The sequence below is a fragment of the Cyprinus carpio genome, chromosome B1 (assembly GCF_018340385.1).
Source record: "Cyprinus carpio isolate SPL01 chromosome B1, ASM1834038v1, whole genome shotgun sequence".
Taxonomy (NCBI): Eukaryota; Metazoa; Chordata; class Actinopteri; order Cypriniformes; family Cyprinidae; genus Cyprinus; species Cyprinus carpio.
Genome location: NC_056597.1, coordinates 35,272,091 through 35,287,138, shown reverse-complemented (window position 1 = coordinate 35,287,138; position 15,048 = coordinate 35,272,091). Strand labels below are relative to the sequence as shown.

The following is a 15,048-nucleotide window of genomic DNA, read 5'->3' as shown; positions in this document are numbered from 1 at the left end:
AACACTTCCTATATCTCCTGTTGTTGATCCCAAATCCGTGCAAATTCACCTGTAACTTCATTCAAGCTATTGAAATTAGATCAGGCATGTGATAGCCAGTTTAAAACCAGAGGTGGGAAGTCCAAGGGCCAAAGAGTAAAAGTCCTGCCATATGTTTATTCCACCCATGAACTCAGCAGCTGATCATCAGAGGAGGAACCAAGTCATTCCTTCCAAGTCACAAACAAGTCTTGAGTGAAATCCCAAGTCCTCAAAGAGATAAAGTTAATGAGATAATTAACTGAATAATTAAATGAAGATTGTGCATTAGTGATGAACACCTGCTGTTAACAATCAACATCACTGAAGAAAAGAGAAACACAAGAACTACAACTGACTTTAAGCACAGCCTTGGATGTAATCAATTGGAAGGGAAAAAAGAAAAAGAAAAAGAAAAAAACAAACAAACAAACAAACAAACAAACAACAACTAATTGTGGTGAGTATTTACTTCAGTTGAGCTCTTGAGCCTTTAAGCCATTTTTATTGTTACTTGTCAGGTTTTACATTGTACTGTTTTATAGCAAACATTTGTGCAATGCTGATACAAATCTTGAACTAGCAGATAACTTATGCTTTTGGTGACTGTATGATCTTGATTTAAATTTCTTGATTATATTTTTAGTGGTTACAAAGGACTGCTGTGTGTTCATTTTGAATGGGTTAAATGCAGAGTACAAATTCTGAGTATGGGTCACGTTCACAAAAAAGAGAGAAATGTCATTATGCAAATGACACCATAATGCTTCAATATTAAGAAAAAAAAAAAAAAAAAAAAAAACACAGTTTGGAATTAGGCATTTAGCCATGAACATTTATCATGTGATCCTCAACAGTGGTGAAAATAATTATTCATACTGCAGTGCATTATGGGAGTCTTTCATGTATTGCAACATGAAGCATTTTGTTGATTGTCACCATTGTAGAGATTCATATGCTGGTTCTTGATATCTGTGTGTGTCTAAAGAGCACTGGAGTTCAAACAATTTTCTAGTATTTTTTTTTTCTTTTTTTTTTTTGCTGTGAGATCGAAACGGGCTTCACACAAAGTTGAGAAATTAAAATGTGAATGTTCTCAGATATCGTCGAGGCCTAACCGTTAAATAGCACAGCACTCACATTCTACAACTAAAATGCTGTTTCTCCAGTGAACACTAGAGGGAACCATTTTGCACAAAACAGTTGGTACCAAGAATTGGACGTGCGTTAATTGCAATGACAATATTAGTCAAAGGAGCTGTCTGAACAGGGTGTGATTGTGTGAAAGAGTGTCTGTGCAAATAAGACAAAGTTTGCTCAGCACATCCATGCTGATCACCCTTCAGTGTCAGACTAAGAGAGAGAGAGAGCAAACAGATGAGATGATGAGAGCAATAACATCACTAACACAATTTTCAACCATCACTAGGTGAAAGTATGAGTTCAGCCAATACAGTATGAATGAACACACATTAGTGACAGGCCAGTTAAAAATAATATAAAAATGTAAGAACAACATAGAATAAAACTATATAAAACAAAATAAAAATGAATACAATGTTACATATAATTTGAAATACTACCCCTGAGTTTAATTAAAATGAATGCATTTCTTAAACAATTCAACCTAAAGATTAGACTTGATCTACCAAAGGGCAAAATATTGTAGTTCTTTTTGAGAATATGGGATTAAAAAGTGATTATTGTCATGTAGGTCACACACACACACACACAAAGATCAGGAAGTGCTGTCTTGAGTTGTGTGCTAGTCGGCGGAACTGGCTGTTTGATGTGAGGATGTGTGTGTGTGTCAGTGCATGTTAATAAAGGATCTAATGACTTTGGTCTGCTGACACCCTGAACACCCCCGAATGGGCCCTAACATTCAAGTGCATTATGGGCTCCAGGATAAAGTAAGAATCTTTCTGTTTGTCTGTCGTTTTCTCTCCGTTTGCTCACTTTGTGGTCTGCTGCTTACTTCCTCTTCCTCGCTCTGTCGTTCTCGGATGCAAGTCTTTCTATCATGTCATAATTCAACGAATAAACTCACATACAAAAACAGCAACATTTTGAGAGTTTTGAGTTGACATCTGCAGGATAACAGACGGAGAGTTTACACACTTTTCCACGCAGAAGCACCATCTCTCCCTGCTTCATTTCAGCTGGCTTGCGAATATGCATAGCATCCTCAAAACTGCTTTAAGTCTGAATGTCACTGAATTAGAAAAACATCAGATCAAGTACCTCAATGCACTTTTCGTCATCAGTCTCAGTGTGTTTGAATCAGTTGCTGTTCTGGTCATTTTTAGTAGATGTATGAAGTCAGTTCTCAAGTTCACACAGGTGTGGAGATTCACATTAACTCTCAACATGTAACCATCTTCAACACTACATTGGTTTCTCATCGTTTGGGAGTGAAAACTAAAGAATACAATCTCTTACAATGCAATTGCAAATGGAGTCCGATTTTTCTCCTGAGAAACAACAGATCTGCCAAAATCTGTGATTAAAGATCTCAATTGGAACATTTCTCATCACATTCTTGATCGTTGGTCATTTAAAAATCTCCTTTGGTTGGTTTTAGCAGACAAACATGCTGTTAAGATCATTACATTTGCATAATTTTATTTTAGACAGATGGCCGAACTCATAACTGGAAATATTTTCTGTTGATGCACTTCTTCTAATGTAGTCATCAACCACATCCTGCTCCACCAATGAAGCGCCTTATTAAGATCATGTAAGAAGAACAGCAGAAAATGGTTCAGAGCCGATCGCATTCAGTCGCTGGTCATTCTTACAGGGTTAATGCTTCACACATCAGATGAGTGTAATGTTTTTTGGCAGTTTTGTTAATGATGACTGTTTTGCTCATGGTTTTGTTGTTCTCAGAGAAAACCCTGAAAAAACATTCTACTGGTTCTTTCAAGCCTCATGTCCAATTGCCAGAGATAAAGGTGGGTATCACACACACACTGACTAACTGATGTACTAAACACACACTCACAAACTCTCTCTTCTGAGAATGGCTCTTCCTGTCACATGACTGAACTAGAAAAACCCCACATCAAGGCAGATACACACTCATCAGGAGAAAAGCCAGAGGAACTAATTAGTATGCTGTGATCTGCTAACGGGTGAAAGGAAGCACACACTGACAGTCTGAAGAGAGATGGGACTGACAGGTTTAGACCGGGTCTGGATGAGGTCTGGCTGAGCCGGACTGGTTACCCTGCGTGGCTAACTTTGACCTGACTTTAACCACATCCTCTAGTTGAGAAATGAACTGATGTGACTGACTTGCGCGTGTGTGCTTTCTATTTTAGATCCTGATGTGCTGTTTCAGTTCCCTGAAGACTTTAATGATGAGGTTAGTACTCGAGGAGCACTGTGCCTCTTTCCTTATGTTTTCATGCGATTTTCATTTGAAGAGTTCATTTGCAAAAACAGATAACTCAGTTTTTAACCATTTTCAAAAACCATGTTTTTTCATTGTTCACTCCAATTAATCTCAGTCAAACTGCAGTTGGGTTATTTTGATTAAGTAAAAATAACAAAAAATATATAGCTAACGAACACAATCAAACAATAAAAATATGATAACATAAATATGATTTTTTTTAAAGAAAAAAGTTTTGTTTTTGCAAATAAACTCTTCATTTATTTTTTTTTATTAATTTTATTTGAAAATTCTAAAAAGAAAAAAAAGAAAAACACTGCATAAATAAACAATTGCATGAACAAATAAATAAGTCAAGCTTTTTCTTACCAAGATGTACTAGCTACGTTTAAAGAATTGAGGAAATATCTCACATTATGCAAGTAAATGGTTTGTGAAGGAATATTTGCACGGATATTGATTTTGAGGTGACTTATCAGCAGGTGCACTCTTAAAAATAAAATATTCTTTATTGCCATTGACTCCATTCCATGAAGAATATTTAAAATCCATGGAAACTTTCCATTCCGCAAATGGTTCTTTATAGAACCAAAAAATTGTTCTTCAATGGTATCACTGTGAAAGCCTCGTTTTGGAACCTGTATTTGATGGCCTTTCTTCTGTTCTCACACAGGAGTCTCTGCAATGCTTGCCTCGCTTCTGCTTCCCTTATGACATAGAGAGGTGAAAACCATTCATTTATTATTAAAGATGGATGCTCAAGCCTTTTTACCTTTTATAACTGATTAACTGTAACTGGTCGGTTGGTTGGCAGGGTGAAGGACACTGTTGCTGTGCAGCACTTCACATTCGTCTTGACCGATCTGGAAGGATGCCAGCGCTTCGGTTTTTGCAGACTCACGTCCAGCTCTCAGACCTGCTTGTGCATCCTCAGGTCTCAAAATACACCCAAACACAAATGAGTGATGATTGATACTCATTGATGAAGCCCCTTTTATTCATTGACAGTTTGCTTCTCATCACTTTCTTTCAGTTTTCAGGTCTCATTATAAGTGTATACTTATAACTTGGTTTTAAGTTTGAATAGATAGCTGTAACTACACATAAAACTCTACCAGATATTTGATGTGACTAAAGTGCAATTTCTCTTTCAACACAGTTATTTGCCCTGGTTTGAGGTGTTCTACAAACTTCTGAATAATCTAGCCGACTACTCAACGAAAGGACAGGTATGATTTTAATGGTCTCCTGATAATCGACATTAAAAAAGTCATTTATCTAACACCATTTCATTCATTCGAATGCCCTGCCAGACCAACGAGATGAAAGAGCTGCTCTCGGTCCTCTACAAGCACCCCGTGCCTCCAGCCAATGGCTCCATCACGCTGCAGATGGTAAGTGTTTATTGGCTGGTGGAAGTTCCGTTTATGATATCACGTGTGACATAACAATCAGGTTGGTGTGTTCTTCACTGAGGGAGGGAAGCTAATGATTGGAAGCCATAAGCCTGGCATCAGTGGACACACCCCTAAAGGGGAGGAGTCAGAGGGGGTGAGTCCCTGATCCTCATTAAAACCAGCCGACCGGACTAAACCACCACTCCAGTGTCTAATAAATTCTAATACAATCCATAATGTGAGATCAAACTAATCCAGTGTCCAAAACTAACCCTGGATCTCTAACAACGCTTAACTAAAACACTAATGGGTCCTTTTGAAAATATGAATAACAAATAATCCATCCTAAGAACCTTGAGATCAGACTAACTCGAAGGCCTCACATTCACGGTTTCATGCTTATTTTTCTGGAATAATGTTTCCTCCCCATCAGATCCCGTACTTCATCGCGCCAGATCCCAAAGCCCTGCCCTCTATTCCAGAAAGTGTGAGTTTTTCTATTGTTTCCATTCATTTTTTTTTGTGTGTTTGTGTGTGGGGGGGGAGGGTTGTTTATGTTCAATTCTGATTTATTTGATCGGAAAATACAGCAAAATGGTAATATTGTGAAACATTATTTCAATATAAAATAAATGTTTTATTGATCATTTATACCTGCATTTTCTGCATCTTTACTTTAAAAAAAAAAGTCTAATATCACAGTTTCCACAAAAATGTAAATATGTAATATGTAAAAATTTAATTTAATTTTTTTTTTAAAGATTGATAATAATCAGGAATGTTTCTTGAGCAGCAAATCAGCATATTAGGATGATTTCTGAAGGATCATGTAACACTGAATACTGGAGTAATGATGCTGAAAATTCAGCTTTGATCACAGTAACATATTGCAACAGAAAACAGTTATTTTAAGTTGCAATCATGTTTCACAATATTACTATTTTTACTGTATTTTTGATCAAATAAATGCAGCTATGTTGAGCAGAAGAGGCTTCTTTCAAAAACATTAAAAATCCTAATTTTTCCAAACGTTTGACTGTTATGTCTGTCTGTGTGTGTATTAGAGGAACCTGACGGAGCTGGTGGTGGCGGTGGATGTGGGAAACCTGTTGCAGCTCTATGCCAGCATGTTGTTTGAGAGACGGATCCTTATTTATTGCAGCAAACTCAGCACTGTGAGTTCAGCATGCCTTTGTGAATCAGAACTGAGAAAGCTTTTGCAACTCTTGCAACAGTATGGCATGGGTTTGATTCCTAAGGGAATGCATGCACTGAAATGCATAGATTGAATATAGTGTAATTCACTTTGGATAAAATCACATCATTCCATTTAAAAACAGCTATTTCAAGTGCTTTATGCCACAACAAGCACATTCATGTACTGTGCGCAAACGCACTGTGGTGTGGTTTTCCACGCCAACCAAACAAACTGAAAAATGGTAGAATGGATTTGTTTCCTTGTCTCAAACCCTAGTGTGAAAACGCATTAACACCTAACCAGGAGTGGCATAATGAATCTACACGTGACAAATCACAGTTTTTGTCCCAACCAGCTGCACCACATTGTTTGGTTTCTATTCCAAAAATCAATGAAAAGTCTGATTGGCTGAGAATTTGTCATTTGTTGTGGCATGCTCCTCTTTCACTGAGGGCAGAGTCACTTGACACTAAAAATGTCTTGTGTTGCATCTAGTCAGAAGGCAGCTTCATTTAAAACATGCACCAGACGGCAATTAATTGTTGTGTGTGTGTGTGTGTGTGTGTGTGTGTGTGTGTGTGTGTGTGTTCAGCTGACGGCCTGCATACACGCGTGTAACGGAATGATGTACCCCATGTACTGGCAGCACATCTTCATCCCAGTGCTGCCTCCTCATCTGCTGGACTACTGCTGGTGAGACGTGATATTATTAATACATTAAAATTACCTAACTTAATAAAAGCGCTAGAAACACATTAAATCAAAATTTATTTTCTTTTATTTATTCTTTTTTTAAACAAATTATTATTTATTGGGCTTAAGAATGAGGGCCTTTGAATTAAAGGGGTTAAAAACCACCAAGGCTAGAACAATGTCTTCAATAAATAAGAAAAGCTTACAAAAATTACGTTTTACTAACATAAATAAGAATAAAAACTATAAAAGAAAAGACAGGCAGCAGCCTGTGTGAACCAATATTGATAACAGCTGACGAGTGGAACTCACCAAACAAACTAAATAATCCCGACAGACGCTCGCTGACGGTCGACCTCGGGCTTGGTGTGTCCCGGCCTTAAAACAGTGCACATGCAACCTGTCCTGTGTGAACCCCGCCTAATTTCATCTCACATTTACCGTTTTTAGCGCTCCGATGCCGTACCTCATTGGAATTCACTCCAGCCTGGCAGAGGTACGACACTTCCCTCGTCCCATGGTTTTCTTTCACAGCGGCACTTAGTCACACAAACACTCACTCTGCGGCTCTCTCTGTGTGTTTGTGTGTGGCAGAGAGTGAGGAGTCGAGCTCTGGAGGACGTGGTCATACTGAACGTGGACACCAACACCCTGGAGTCGCCCTACGAGGACCTGAAAAAGATCCCGGCCGATGTGGTGAGACTCTTTGACTCCTCACACATCTCTGACTCACGGAGGATGAAGGTTTACGGTGAGCTATATTGCTGCAGGTTGCGGGACTGAAGGTCAGGCTGAAGAAACAGGCGGCGGCGGCCGGGTCAGGGGTCGCACACGCTTTCCTCCGAGCCCAGGCTCTGCTGTTCGGAGGATACAGGGATGCCTTACAGTCGCCTGCTGTGAGTGACACACATTCACATCAAAACATTACCTTGAGTTTTATAAAAGCTTACTCTCTCGTATGTTGGGAAGGGCCGGTGGTCTTCTGCAATGAGCTGTTTCTCAGTCACAAGTCTCAAAGCATGCGGGAGTTTCTGGAGAGTGCGGTTCACCTGCAGTGTTTCAAAGAGGTAACTGCAAACACATAAATGCAACATGAGCAGTTATCATGAGGCAAGACACTACAAGCAAAAGCTTTTTTTATTTCATGCAATGTCAATTCTGAGGGCTGTTTTGCTTCTATGACAATATCTTCTTTCAGACAAGTGGGGGAAAAAAAAACTAAATACACATTTACTTTTTCTATTTGTATCCGCAAATTTAAACTAAAGTTGATATATTTAAAGGCTTTTTTTCTCAAAATGCAACAGGGAAGAAACAGGGTTATTATTAGTAACTAAAACTAAAACCATGAATCAAATTTCATCCTTCCTCATTTTAGTTTAACTTCAAGTACTAAAATAATTAAAACTGGAATAAAAATGAGTAGTGCTTTATTTTATGGTGTCCTTGTTACATATGTTACATGCACTTACTATAGTGATAACAATAAATTATGAATAATTGCATTCAACTAACCCTAACCGTATAGTAACAAGTAGCTGATTAATATTACTCAGTACTTAAATATATAATTGTATTGTAATAAGAACACATAAAAAAAAATGTGTAAGCTGAAAAATGTAGAACTTCATATATGTATGTATGTATGTCTAAATTAATAAAAATGACAGAAACGCACAACAAAATTTCTAAAACTTTAACTAAAACGTGAAAAATGTGAAAAAATAAAAAACCTAATCACAAATTATCAAATAAAACCTAGTTTAATAATTGTATTAAAATTTAATTCTTTATTAAGATTATAATTGATAAAAATAGTATTTCATAATAATAATAATAATAATAATAATAAAAAAAAAAATCTCCACTTGAGTAGCCTTTATACACAAACTGTCCAGTTTTATTACTATCTAAATTCTGAAGGTTTTTATATAAGAATGTGTTCATATATCATTCACCTGATTTATATAACTTTTTTTAAGCATTTAAAAAGTGATTAAAAGAGATATCGAAAATCCCCCTGTAAAATCCTTTAATATGTAAAGTTAATGAAACAAGAATTGTGAGCCTAGATTTAAATGTATGCAAATTAACACACATTAAATTAGATAGTGCCTCATTTTATATTTAAACATTTCAGAAATCTTGTAATACAGAACTAACGTCTTAATGTGCAAAGATTAATTAACTGAAGAAGTATGGTGAAATATGTTAGTTAATTCCACCTATGTTTTGGAACAGTACAACCAAAAATCATCTACTCACCCTAACATCGTTCCAAACCCATATGCCTACTTTTTCTTCTATGGAGATGTTCTGAAGAACGTTCATGCTGCTCTTTTTGCACTGAATGAGGCCTAATGCTGTTAAGCAGCAAAAATAGCACCATAAAAGCTTTTAAACGTACCCAAATGTGCTTCAAGTCCTCTGAAGTCATATGATCACTTGTGTGAAGATAGCATTGGCAACTTGAGCATGCACAACTTCACGACTGATTATATGTTTGCAGAGAATCAATGGCATTTAGTGCCTTCCCAGTCTTAAACATGCAGAAAAACAAATGATATTTAAGTTTCACAATGGAGGATTTTAAGAATAACCGTGGCACAGCTGTGTTGTTTCCCCCATTATAATGTCATTTTGTTCTCAGTTTATTGATGGCCGGCTGAAAATGCTTGACCAGGGCAAAGAGCCGGATGACGTGTTTGAGGAAGAGGTGCTTCAGTGTGGTGCTTCATCTGGTGCGTGTTTACGTTCGTAACAAAATCAGACTTGTTTGTTGATCATTTTAACACCCCTTCTGTTTGTGATTCCTCTCAGGTGGCTCTAAACTGCGAAGGCAATGGGTGGGAAATTTAAAGGTACGTTTTACTCGTACAGGAAATATATCTCTGGAAGACAACCATACTACTCTTATGATATCTGCAGTATGCATACAGCGCACACTATTTTCAGTATACACAGATTACGTACACGTTTTAGTACAATAATGTTCAGTTTGCATCAGAGCAAGCTTGACCCTCCATTTCCAGTCAGACAAATAAACTAGAATGAACACCAAAAAGTTTTTGATTTTTCTTTATTACTCATGATTGACTTACATTTTTATTTTATTTTATTTTTTAAACAAAATTGGATTTAAAAAAAACTACTTTCTCTTTGCACAGAAAGGGGGTGGAGCTCTGATTGTGACATGGAAGACTACAGCGAACAAAGCAGTGAGTATTTAGACAGTACTGTTCGAAAGTTTGGGGTTGCTAAGATTTTTGAAATGCTTTTGAAAGAAGCATTCTCTGCTCACCAAAGCTGCATTTACAGTATCTGATCAAAAATAGAGTAAAAAGAATACTATTGTAAAATATAATTACAATTTCAAATACTGTACACATTACAATACAAAAGGACAACATTTAAAATAGATAAAATTTAAATGTCTTTACTGTAACCTTTCCTTTAGTCTGTGCTGAATAAAATCATTGATTCGTCAAAAAAAAAAAAAAAAAAAAAATCTAACCTTTGTTTAACAAATCATATGTTTAACAATCGTATTAATTTGTAATGTGCTGTTGTGCATTATTAAACATTACATGAATACGTTCTTGCATGACATAATTCTCTTTATATCTCAGACCAAATACCACAGCAAATTTGGGCTGAAAAACCTCCTGTCATCAAAAGTGAGTTTATATTCCTTATATTGCATCTGCTTCCATTGTGTGTACTAAATTTGTGATTTAATGCACATCTCTGTCTGTTTATGTTTGATTGTTGGCACTTTCAGGACCAAAGTGAAGCTCATATGCTACAGAGGGGCGGGTCTGTGTGTGAACCGCACACGTATCGCCTCCTCCAATCAGACTGCCTTCAGAATCGTCTACCAATCACACAGCACTTTGGCAGGGTGAGTGACACCTGAGGGCATACCAAACTAAACTGCACAAAAATTATGGCATAAAGCTAAACATACTGTATGTTATCGGTCAGAAACTTGGGGTCGATTTTGTTGTTTTTGAAAGAAGTATTTTCTACTCACCAAGGCTGCATTTATTTGATTGAAAAAAAAAAAAAAAAAAAAAAAAACAGTAATATAGTGGAATATTATTACAATTTAAAGAACCGTTTTCTGTGTGAATATATTGTAAAATGTAATTTATTGCAGTAGTCAAAGCTGAATTTTCAGCATCATTACGCCAGTCTTCAGTGTCACATGATTCTTCAGAAATCATCCTAATATGCTGATTTGCTGTTTAAGAAATGTCTGATTATCATCAGTGTTGAAAACAGTTGTGCTGCTTTATATTTTTGTGGAAACCCTGATATATTTTATATTTCAGTATACTTTGATGAATAAAAAATGTTCAAAAGAACAGTATTTATGTGAAATATTTTATAAAATTATAAATATCTTAACTTTTGATCAATTTAATGCAACCTTGTTAAGTAATTACTCTTTTTTTGAACTTACTGACTACTATATGCTGTGTACTGGACTAATGTATATAATTCATGCAGTTTGGCACCACCTTGTGTTCAACCACAATACCACAGATTCACTTTACTCTGTAAATATGGTACGGTTTTCTACACTTTCTGTGCTGCTGTTTCTCAGTCTCGACCACGCCGGCCGACACGCAAGCATCCCAGCCACCAGGGCAATGAACAACAGACAGAGGATGACAACACCACCTATGAGGACAGGTGAGATGAGAGGACACAGATGCATGGACGCCTTGCCGTTTTATTTATTTATTTATTTTTTTACAATGCATTTCCCTTTCCAGTGTAACAGAAAGTCCTGAGCAGTGCTCTGGCACCAGCGACTTACAGGAAGAGGATGATCTCTCTCTTTTGGCTGACCCAGAGGAGATGGACCTGCTCGGTGAGATCTTCGACACACTGAGTTCCCAGAGCTCCAGAGAGCCAGGTTTACTGTACGGCACACGCAGCCTCGACCTCTTCAGTTCCGACAGCAGTGAATTCATCTCACATGTAAGGCCTGGGTCCTCTTACACATTACATCTAAACGGTGCTGGACGGGGCGCCTGCCATAACCTGCAACAAACAAGTTGCATTCAGCCTTAAGAGCACATTTCAAGTCTTTACAACACTGGCAGAACAATCAGAAGATATTTAGCCCTGTATGGTATGCATTATAATGGTGGAATATTTTTCACACATGATTTTTTACATAGAATAGCTCTTATAATAGTAAATAGCAACATTTCTTCTAATAATTAGAAGAAATTGTATGGGAACTAGGCAATTGTTGCTAAAAGGCATGTCTATATTACAATGGAAAATGGGCCCTTTTTTAAATTTCCATTTCTGCTTGATTTAATATCAATAGTTTAATAATGTATGCATTTTTACACTAACTGAGGAAACCATTACATGTTAAACACCTTCAAACATTGTAACAGTTAAATCAGCTAAAGTTGCCAAATCAGGAAGTACTAAAAGCAAATTACAAATTAGTAATTAATTTAGTAGTAATTTACTAGTAGTAGAAATATATATTTCTGTCATGACAACTGTCAGAGTGATTTGCATGGTAATGTACATGACAATGTTAATGTATTTGGTCTTGGGGGAATCTACTACACTGCTACTGCTGCGGCAGAGCAAGTACTGAGACTTGCTATGACCTAACCCTAACATCCACAATATGCTGCTGTGAGCATGTAAGGAATAACATATATGAATAACCCCCATACTATGTATTAGCACCCCACAGCATATCTATACAGGTGGAGCTGGGGAAGGTGGAGGGTTTCTGAAGTACACTGCTACAGCAAATGCTACCAGTTATTTAAATGTTGAGCAGCGAGCTCATAGGCTACAACTACAGGAGAGAACCAATCAGCTGTGCCATGTGATAATGATGTCATGTCATATTGACTTAGATCTATTGGACTGCGCCATCTAGAGTTTCAAGCCAGAACTTTGAATATATATTACAAATCAAAATTACTTAATTCAAACAAATGGAAAATATAAATACATAAATAAGATTGAATCAGTTAACAACATAACTGTAGCAATTCATGGAGATCCTCTGCTAGTGTCTTTTGGATAAAAAGTCATGTGGCTTTCAACAGTATAATACCGGTTATTTTAAAGTCCAACATCTTATTTCCAAAATATGTTTTGTTTTGTTTTTTGTTTTTTTCTAAAAGGTGAAGAAGGAAGCCATTACATTGTTATTCAGCTACAACATACCATAAGGGTTAAATACTTAATGACTAAAATGCAAAGTAATCATTCCAAACATATTTAAGGTGAACTGAGGAAATAAAATGGCTTTGCTGCATGAAAACAACATGAACAAGAAAGGCTTCACTAATTAACTGAATTAGTGTTGTGTCAGTATTACCTGACTGCTGTTTTAGAAAACTTTTTGAAATGGTGGAAAAAGCCACACTCTCACCATTTCATTTCTCTTTCAGAAAAGTCTGACCAATCCAAGTCAGGAGAGTCTAAGTCCCTCTTTTGGAAACAGCGGAAGTCTTGTGAGCTGGGGGGAGGAGCTAGAGGAGGGGCCTGGTGATGAGGGGGAGGAGCCTGATGTCCTGATTGACAGGCCAGAAAATGAGCTTAACGAATTAGAGAAAGACTTGACCGAGTTAGGGGAAAATCTGTGTTCAGATCTACAAATTCTAGAAGATGCTTCTTTGGATCCCGAAGTGGGTTCTCAGGAGCAGCAAAATGACAGCTGGCTGAAAAATGATGGACAAATGAATGGAACAATGGAGGAAAGCTTGGAAACCGAGACAGTAGGTACAGAGAGGACAGGGATGCAACATGACAAAGATGAACTTCTGAAAGAGCATAAGATGACAAATGACTTGGGCTCAAACGGACCAACAAATGAAGGAATTACCGCCACTTTTTCTCACAGTGTAAAGATAGACAAAAGAGAAGAGCCAGATAAGAAGAGAATTGAACCTCTATCACCAAATATTTTGTCTACCGTAGCTCTGTTTCAGTCCTCGGCTGACTCTTCTGGTTCCCGAGAGTGGGATAAATCTCTAAAAACTCCCATCAGGACCCACAAAATCAATGCGGGATCAATGACGGGCCTGCAGACTGGAGAACAAAGCATGAAATCACCCGTTTCATCAACACCAGAAGAACAAACCCAGGCTCCCGTTAAGGTCTCAGAGCTGAAGAAGAGATTCGAACATTAGATCATCACAAATCAAGCATACTGAAGCGAAATTATACTGAAGGACTGAAAATGACTTTTTTAGAATGTCAATTACAAGCCTACATGATACAACACTTGCACCATATTTTGATTCTTGTGAGGCAACATTGCAGAGTCAAGTTCGATAGGTGTTCCATACTGAACTTTGAGATTGTGGAAGGTTATTTGTCTCATGCACCTGTTTGTTAAAACTTAACACTGACATCAGTCAATATCGATTCAAAGGCAATGCAAGTCATTCCAGTTTGGTGAAGGATTGCTTTTCCTTTTGGAATAATGTACACTGAACGTGCATTAAAGTAAATCAGGTCGATTTTAACTTTCATTGTAGCTAAATGCAGTATGTTATCAAAATAAACTGATAAATGCACCATTTCTGACCAATAAATAAAGTCCAACGCTTTTTTATACAAATATATTTAATCATTTATAAAAGACCTTATCAGAGAGCGCAAAGCACCAGCTGCTTACTCAGAGCAAATATTGACACAGCCAAAACCAAAAACTCTCGAATGAAACTGAGGACAAGGTTGTTTACTCACAGATGCATTTTAATTAATCATACACAGTCACTGCATCACGTTATGATCAACACGTATGGATGTTACAGACAGTACAGAAATGCAAGTCTAATACAAAACATTTGGCAAAGTGCAGTATATATTTTTCTCTCCACCTTTGAAAAAAATAAAAAATAAAACTACAACATAACATTCACTTTTGGTCATTTGAACTATTCAGTATGACAGTGGTAAACTGTTTTGGAGGTAAAGCTGCCATGTGACTCCTTCATAAAGACTCTCAGGTGAGTAAACAAAGTACAGATGAAGTAAACAAAGTCAAACTGGTTGGGCTGTCCATGTAAACCATCTGGCTCTTTTACTTTTGGTAAATGCACTTCCCAGTGTCTTCGGATACCCCAAGTGTGATAGCAAAACCTCTTCATGCATTCTTGGATGGATTTGTCAGCATTAGCAGTGCATTGCGATGTGAAAGCATTCTCACCTCTCTCTCAAAAATGCCAAATAAATACCCACCACCACTTCAAAGGTTCTCCATCCATGACCCTTCACTTGTTTGTCAGGACTGCACATGTGTGTGGACTCCACATAAATATCAAAATTATGTTATGATG

At 37.1% G+C, this 15,048-nt stretch overlaps 1 protein-coding gene across 3 annotated transcripts; it reads left to right on the top strand.

The window, feature by feature from the left end:
- The first annotated feature begins 448 nt into the window (after nucleotides 1–448).
- Nucleotides 449–14,962, top strand: LOC109074246 (DENN domain-containing protein 1B-like). 3 transcript variants are annotated; one of them, XM_042717263.1, is made up of 23 exons: nucleotides 449–478; nucleotides 2,911–2,975; nucleotides 3,345–3,388; nucleotides 4,092–4,141; nucleotides 4,233–4,352; nucleotides 4,578–4,647; nucleotides 4,732–4,812; nucleotides 4,895–4,969; nucleotides 5,249–5,302; nucleotides 5,880–5,990; nucleotides 6,606–6,706; nucleotides 7,157–7,202; nucleotides 7,301–7,402; nucleotides 7,477–7,602; nucleotides 7,672–7,773; nucleotides 9,357–9,447; nucleotides 9,527–9,567; nucleotides 9,874–9,924; nucleotides 10,336–10,383; nucleotides 10,488–10,607; nucleotides 11,316–11,404; nucleotides 11,488–11,695; nucleotides 13,153–14,962. In XM_042717263.1, the coding sequence occupies exons 7-23, from the start codon at nucleotides 4,741–4,743 to the stop codon at nucleotides 13,891–13,893; spliced, it is 2,178 nt and encodes a 725-aa protein (XP_042573197.1). In that variant the 5' UTR covers nucleotides 449–478; nucleotides 2,911–2,975; nucleotides 3,345–3,388; nucleotides 4,092–4,141; nucleotides 4,233–4,352; nucleotides 4,578–4,647; nucleotides 4,732–4,740; the 3' UTR covers nucleotides 13,894–14,962. The 3 variants fall into 3 exon arrangements, with proteins under 3 accessions (XP_042573197.1, XP_042573195.1, XP_042573196.1); XM_042717261.1 differs by lacking the exon at nucleotides 449–478 and adding an exon at nucleotides 1,745–1,931; XM_042717262.1 differs by lacking the exons at nucleotides 449–478; nucleotides 4,895–4,969 and adding an exon at nucleotides 1,748–1,931.
- Nucleotides 14,963–15,048: the final 86 nt, after the last annotated feature.